The sequence below is a fragment of the Poecilia formosa genome, unplaced genomic scaffold (genome assembly GCF_000485575.1).
Source record: "Poecilia formosa unplaced genomic scaffold, Poecilia_formosa-5.1.2 Scaffold368, whole genome shotgun sequence".
Classification (NCBI taxonomy): domain Eukaryota; kingdom Metazoa; phylum Chordata; class Actinopteri; order Cyprinodontiformes; family Poeciliidae; genus Poecilia; species Poecilia formosa.
The window spans coordinates 294399-302168 of NW_006800307.1; the positions used below are offsets into that span (position 1 = coordinate 294399).

At 44.0% G+C, this 7770-nt stretch overlaps 1 protein-coding gene across 1 annotated transcript in view; it reads right to left on the reverse strand.

Annotated features, from left to right (window-relative positions):
* Positions 1 to 907: 907 nt before the first annotated feature.
* Positions 908 to 7770, reverse strand: part of crata (carnitine O-acetyltransferase a) — an 11443-nt gene continuing 4580 nt past the window's right edge. Inside the window, exons 5-14 of the mRNA XM_007575083.2 lie at positions 7605 to 7766; positions 6281 to 6455; positions 5141 to 5319; positions 4456 to 4556; positions 3995 to 4111; positions 3757 to 3879; positions 2938 to 3073; positions 2783 to 2845; positions 2093 to 2230; positions 908 to 1447 (exon numbers count right to left, since the gene is read on the reverse strand). Coding sequence (XP_007575145.2) covers positions 1232 to 1447; positions 2093 to 2230; positions 2783 to 2845; positions 2938 to 3073; positions 3757 to 3879; positions 3995 to 4111; positions 4456 to 4556; positions 5141 to 5319; positions 6281 to 6455; positions 7605 to 7766 — 1410 coding nt within the window. The 3' untranslated portion in view covers positions 908 to 1231. The remainder of the gene's footprint in view (positions 1448 to 2092; positions 2231 to 2782; positions 2846 to 2937; positions 3074 to 3756; positions 3880 to 3994; positions 4112 to 4455; positions 4557 to 5140; positions 5320 to 6280; positions 6456 to 7604; positions 7767 to 7770) is intronic.

A 7770-nucleotide genomic window follows, 5' to 3' on the forward strand; every position in this document is an offset into this window, starting at 1 on the left:
ATCTAAAGTCTGAGTGAGAAATCGGAGCAAAACTTTCACAAACTGAGGAACAGCAACCGGACCGAGTCATTTACTTCAAAATCATTCAGATCTCTGTGGAGGTTCTGGACAGAACCGGTCCGATCCGTGCCAGAACCTCCTCCCAGGTTCTGAAACCCAGCAGAGGTCAGAGGTCACAATATCAGTCTTCACTTAAAATTTCAAGACTGGATCAGAAAACTGTCAACTCAGCAGTTTTCTCTAAATCTTTATATGGAGCCAAACAAAAATTAACAGCAATATTTTGAATTATTTAGTATTTTATAGGAGAAAAAGAATGGATTCAGTTTTCAAAGTTATTTTTTCACAACTTTACTCATTTATGAAAGTTAGCTGCAAATTAAATATTTACTAGGAAAGCTAAATAAGTAGCCTAGAAGCTAAATATTTATTATCAAACTATTTAAATAACTAAATACTTAATTAGCTAAATGTTTACCTAAATACTTAGTATTTAACTGATAACCAAAGATTTTCCAGTATAGTATTTAACTTACTAAACACACATTTAGCCTGTCAAGGAAATATTTAGTTTACAAACTAAATATTCATCTTGGAGCTAAATATTTAGTTAATTAGCTAAAGGCTTCGCTTTCTAACTAAATGTTTAGTTTGCAACCTACCTATGTAATTAACAAGCTAAACATTTTATTGGTGAACTAAAGGCTTAGCTTACTGACCACATGGTCAAACTAAATATGTAGTTAGAACTGATAAACATTTAGTTTAAATCATTTATAAGTGAATTAACATTTATGTGAAAATATGATTTTAAAAAGTGAACAGGCTAAATAATCCAGATTATTGCTGTTAATTTTTGACTGTAGCTTTTTACAAACTGCTTATGAACATGTTGGACCAAACTGGCTTTAGGTAAACAGACATTCTGACTTTTTATATAAAATTATTTGAAACAAAGTATAAAAACAGGTGCAGTGAAACGTTTAAGGACCGACGATCTTCTTACAGCAAATGGTTGATTATTGACTTCATCTGATTGTTTTTGCAGAACTTAAATCCTATAAAACATTTTGAATAATTCAGGAAATAAATCAACTAATTGTCATTTCTGGTGGATTTAAACTTTTCCAGCTGATGTTTCTGCTGTTCATCAGAATCAGAGGATCTTAAAGTGCAGAGTGTTGATGGACGAGCTGATCAGAGCGGCGCCCCCTGCAGGTCGGGGAAGCCGTCACAGTTTGGACCTGGGGGTCCGGTCCAGCAGAACCTTCATGTCCAGCAGAGCCTCCTCCACAGCCGCTGCCAGGCCGCCAGCGTCCGTCTCCCCGCAGCTGTTGAACGCCGACACGGCGAAGTTGATGTGGTCGTCCATGGGGTTGTAGCAGACGCCGTAACCGTCGGTTACCACCGGCCCGAAGCACATCACGCAGTCCGTCTTAGACGGGACCTGATGGGAACCGGAGGGCGGGTCAGAGTCCAGAACCAGGAGAGGTTTGGGTTACAGCCTGACGTCAGGATCCTGAATCTCTGCTTCCTGCTTTAGTTAACAATGACTAGCATTGATGTTAGCTGCTAAGTTATCAACATAACACACTAAATCTTAAAGAAAACTGGATGCAGTGCATTGCTACCAATTGTCAATACTAACATAGCGAGTTAAAAAGGTTAGGAACAATTCATAGCGAAGAAAAGGGAAGTAGCTCAGTTATGCTAGCTTGACTATGAAACCTTAACATGTAGATGTGATGTGGAATTTGGTGTTTCAGTTAAAAATAAAGGAGACAAACAGCAACTGGTAGATTATCATCAGTGGAGGAGTTTAAATCAGCTGTTGCTGAAGGACAGTTTTGCTTCCAGAAACATAATTCATTTTATTTGGGTTTTTATTTTTATTTTGTACATTTAAAATGTCTTCAAGTTCCAGTGTTAAATTTTAAAGCCTTAAATTACCGTTATGTTACTGAAAATGGACTCAAAGCAACAATATTATCGTTTATATAATATGGTAATTTATCGTCCAGCATCATTTGCTATAGTGACAGGCTTAGATCCGGGTCGGGTTCTGGACCAGAGCGGTCCGGTCCGGTGGTACCTGGCTGGTGGACAGTCGGTAGTGCAGAGCTTTAGCGAAGGCAGGATCTCTGAAGATCTCTGGGACGGGAAGTTTCTCCTCGGCCGCCTGCAGCTTCAGGCCCAGCAGGTGTCTGTCGATGGCCTGCCCGCTGATCGCCTGATCAGAAATAAAAACATTCAGACATGGAGGCCATGATGAGGTGGAGCAGAACCGGACCGAGTTCGGCAACAACGGCTCAGGTTCGTCAGGAATGTCAAACTTTCTGTGTTTAAGGACCAAACTAATAACGTGAAAACAACAAAACTTTGTAGTTCTATATTTTACTCCCCATTCTTACATTTCACACATTAGTACGAACAATGTGAGAAATGAAGAAAATTATGGACGACCCTGACCATCCTCTTTAAAATAGTCTTCAGTCAGAGGCTTCTTCAGATTCGCTGTAGCACAGACTGCTACAGGAGATCCATCAGCATCTACAGTAACTCTGAAGAATCTGAATTAATCTGAGTCACAGCAGCTTTAATTTCTCTTTGGGATCAAAAAAGTATTTTTGAATTGAATCATTTAGTGAAATAAATCTCATTTCAGTGAGCGAAAGAAATGGGAATGTTTTTATAAATGCTGCGCCATGCAGACACTGAAATAAATAAGTAATAAATACTTTTATCATCATTATAAAGTATTGATACTTCCAGTGACTCTCACCATGTTGGTGTACGATCTGTGGGCTTTCACAGCTTCCGCCATCAGATCCACCTTCTTCTGGTTCTGAGCACAAAAACAAGATTTTACTAAATGAAGAATCTTCACATCCCAAACACCAGAATGTCGCGGTGAGCAGAACCGGGTCTGGTTCTGACCTGCTTGCTGGGGTCGTCGAAGGCCTTAACGAAGGCAGCCGAGGCGCTGGAAGCCGATCGGATCGTGTCGGTGCGGCCGAGTCGGAACATCCGCAGCGAGGCGCTCTCATACGTGGCGCAGCAGCGCCGGTACTTCCTGTTCACACAGGAACAACAACAAACCTGTAGAGCCTCAGCAGCCCAGATGCATTCTGGGAAATATAAAACAACATGGAGGGAAAAACTAAACGACTAAGTTCTGAACTCAGAGAAAATTGGTGTCAAACGTTTGAGTCATTTTAAATAAATCAGTAAAGAAGTTTCCATCATCAGAATCTTGAAGCACAAAAACATTTTTGACACCAATTTTGTTAGATGTGAAGAAGTTGTGGGGCGGTAAAGTTTCAGTAAACTGACCTTTGACCTCTGTAAAGTGTCTGTGGAAATACTGTGTGGTTTTTGGAAATGATCCTTTAGGATCCAGAACGAACTGATGAGGCGTTCAGGTTCAGTTTGGATCAGATTATCTGCTAATCAGATGATGGATTAATAAACCATCAGACTCTTTTCTTCCTGTTAAATTAGATTTTAAAGTGACCTGCAGCGATTTGGAGGAAATGTTTGTTTTCATGTGAAACTAAAAAAGAATCTTTTAGAAAAATAACCAGGAAGTTTCAGGAAATATCCAGAAAATAACCTGAAACTCTCAGAAATGTCCATAATTTCCCAGAAAGCATCGAGGCGACAGAGAAAAGTCTGAGTTGGTTCCACGCAGTGAAGCCCGGTGTTACAGGCTCAGTGGTAAACCTGCTGTAGCGTCCAGGTGTGGTGACCTCTGACCTGTAGAAGGCCAGCTGCAGGCCGGCCTGGATGAAGGCGTCCGGACTCATCCTGTGGGACTTCGGCACGTTTTTCCCAAAGTGTCCGAACACAGAGACCCTCATGTCCAGGTCCTGGGCCAGGCTGTGGAGGGACAGAACCAGGTCAGAACCGGGTCAGAGTGATGGGACCAGGTCAGAACCGGGTCAGAGAGATGGGACCCGGTCAGAACCGGGTCAGAACCGGACCAGCTGCTCACCTGTCCATGCTGGCCTCGGCCGCCTCGATGTCCCTCTTCACCTCTGCTGAGACGATGAAGGGAAGTTTATGAGGGACAGGAAGAGACGCTGCAGGAGACGGAGACGTGTCCTTCCTCCTGTCCAAAGACACAAAGATAATCCAGATTACTGGATTATCCACAGATTATGATTGGAAATGATCTGGATTATCATTTGGATTCAGGTTCATGTTTTATCACAGTCAGCATTAATGATCCGATCACATATCAATATCTGTATCGGTTCTGATATTGAAAATAATTCAAGATCAGCTATCAGTGACAGTGTGGCAGATCTAGTCAGTCTAACTCTATGCCTTATTTATACCTGATACAGATATTGATATCAGATCAATTCTGTGGTTTTGTCTCCTCAGCTGTTTTTCCGTATCAGATATTGGTATCAGATATCGGTATCAGATATCGGTATCGGTTCTACTGACGTGAACTCGACCACGTGGTCGATCAGCGCCACGATGGGCGGGCCTTCAGCCGGAGCGTGTTCGTAGTTCGCCCCGCAGGTCCCGTCTTCCCCCACGATGAACTGAAACATCAGAAACGAGCATCAGGTTCAGATCAGCAGCAGAACTAAAGTTCACTTCCAGACACTTCACGTAAAAAACAGAAGATAAAACTACAGGGGAGTTAAACTACCGACTGCTCTGGTTAAACGGAGACGGTACGCTTCACGCTGGAAGTTTTTTTTTACATATTGAAAAACTAAAAACACAAACAGATGATCTGCAGTGGAAATGATGTCATCATGTCTCAGGTCAGAATCAGTAAACTACCTAAACTAAACTACTACCATCGGTTCCTTCTGGATTTTATCATTGTTTGCATTAAAATCAGACTTTTTGAGCTTCTCTAGAAATTTTAAATGTTTCTGCAGAGGAACTGTTTGCTTGGTAAATCTTCGCTCATACACATTGATAAATGTCAATTTTACGTGCATCACTTAAATCCAGTGTTTTCACCATTTTTGCTGAAAATGTGAAATAAAAATGTAATTTATGCGATAGCATGAAAAGAGCAGAGGTCTGAGGATTTTGTGTGAATTTCTGGGATCTTTTAGAATCATAAAAACCCTCTGGACGGCCCGGAGTGTGATCCGGAGCGTTGGGTCACCTGCAGCGTCTTGTCGAACCAGCGGTTGGCGCTGTAGCCCCGGCTGCCGCCGCCATGCAGCATCTGGACGGCTGCAGCGCTGCGGCTCTGATCTCCAGCTGCTCCAGACGTGGGTCCATCCAGACACAACGTGAAGATGCTCCTCTGGATCGACGACACAGACGCTTCGTTGGTCGGGTCTGAACCAGAGGAGAGACTCCTGATCTACACCAGTTTAACCCAGTCCAACAGTGCTGGTTCTGATGGTTCTGAACACTGACACAGAACATGTTTTACTAAAACAAACTAAGTCTTCCAGGTTTAATTGGCTGATTTCTAATCATCTAAACCAGTGGTTCCCAAACTTTTTCTTCTGCGCCCCCCCTATGGATTACAAATGGCTGTCTGGTTGAAACGATGCGTGTGACGGGGGGGGAATCGACTTCTTTGGGGGCAAAATGAATGTATGTAGCTGAAAACAGACACCAACATCGGTAGCCTACAAGGTACTTGTTAAGCTAAAGGTTCTGTATTGATATTAGCTAGTCATCTTTTAGCTAACATTACCTGCATCCAGCAGTTTTACTCACCTCAGTCGGTTAGTTTGGAGGGAAAAACTGTGAAAAGTTCTTTGCGTTTTGCTGGTTTGCTGCCGTGATTCTAACACAAACCTACGTAGCTCCGCCCAGCAGCAGCAGGTCTCCTTCACAGGTGGAAACCCAGCGCGAGCGTCGTAGCGCTCATGTTGCGTTTAAAGGCGGCTCGGAAAAACAGGTTACCACATGCTAACAACGGATTAAACAGTTTTAACTGCTGATAAAAATGACAGAGGACACAGATATGGGAAGTGTGGAAGCCTCTACTGTATCAAATTGACATAGGAATAACAGAGAGTTGGCCGTTCTAAGGTAAAAACACAGCGCATACAGTGTTCATGTTTTGTTTTGTTTCATCCAGATGGCTTCCCGCGCCCCCCCTGCAATGACACGGCGCCCCCCCTAGGGGGCGCGCCCCACAGTTTGGGAACCTCTGATCTAAACTGTGATTCTCTGCAGCGTCGCTGCCCTCTGGTGGTGGAAGTTGAGCATCACAGCAGATTACAGAAAACCTTTTCTGTCCCTCTAATGAAGGAAGAGCTGCAGAGGAGGTTGTGTCTCTGACCTCTGATGAGGTTGAGGTAGGATTTCCCCCAGACGTCTCGGTGTTGGGTGGTCAGGATCCCGACGGGTTCGGCGCCGGGATCCGGTGAAGCTCTGCAGATCTTCTCCAGCTGGTCACAGAGCTGGTCTGGAGTCAGCGGCGTCCCATCGCTGTGGTAGACGTCCAACTGGAAGAACTGGGAGGAGCAGAGACACTTAAAATGAAACAAAGGAGCAGCAGGTCTGGATTCACATTCTGAACAGAAAAACTTTCTCCAGCTGAACAGAAACTACATTTATTAAACAGGAAACGATCCAGAGTCTTAGATCCAGAGTCTAAGGCTGCGTTCACACTGCAGCCTGAAGTGACCTAATTCTGTGATTTTTTTGCTGGGCCGTTCACACTGCCAGTAAATGCGACCTGTATGCGTTCTGCAGTGTAAACGGGCAAACAACCTGAAAGTGTCCCGCATGCGCAGTAGAGGGCGCCATAGCGTCAGCGTTCTCAGTGTTCTGCCAACCGCCATAAAAAGAAGAAGTGCTCAGTGTTTGCAGAAGTAAACATGGAGGCTAACGGTGGAGCTTAGCTTACATATTTGAAGTTGTTGTCCGGCCGGAGCAGCATATTAACAACTTAATCCTCATATAATCCGTCATGGTGGTTGTTTTTCTTCCCGCTTGCGCGTATCAGGACGCAGAATACTGAGATTTGTTGAGAATCAGTGACGTTCAGTTCGGATGAATGCGACCTGGACGTTATGGTCGCATTTGAATCGGATACGTATCGGATATGGGTCACATTCGAAAAAGAATCCGACCTGTACTGTTCACACTGCCATGAAAAGATCGGATACAGGTCGCATTACATCAAAAAAATCGGAATTGGGTCACTTCAGGCTGCAGTGTGAACGCATCCCTTAGATCCAGATTCATAGATCCAGATTCATAGATCCAGAGTCATAGATCCAGAGTCATAGATCTAGAGTCAACACACAGCTTCAGTTACTAAAGACAGAAACCAGAGATCAAGCTGAACTCTGACCTGAACCTCCAGAGCCACATAAAGACGGTTACAAAGTCAGCCTTCTGTCAGCTTAATTTCCAGGATTAAAGATCTTCTGCTGTTGTCATAGCAACCATCCAGACTCTCAGGCCTTCAGTTTTCCCACTTTTCACCTCAATACGTTTACAAAGTACCGTATTTCAGCCAACAGATGGCAGAGTTGGACCAGTTAAAGGTTTTTATCTAAAACTAGAATAATTTGGCCTTTATGAATCAAACTGCATCTCCTCCATCAACCCAGCAGATTTCCCAGTATCCCAGTGTTCCCAGCAGCGTTCCTCACCTGGAAGTTGTGAACCACGGTGATGTGTTTGGGGGGCTGGGGGCTCCTGGCGTGGTTCACCACAGAGTCTCTGCTGACGCCGGGGATCCGGCAGGACGACAGAACCTCGTAGTACTGGTTCATACACAGAGGCTTCCCGCCCAGAAACTCCACTGGGAGAGTCTCA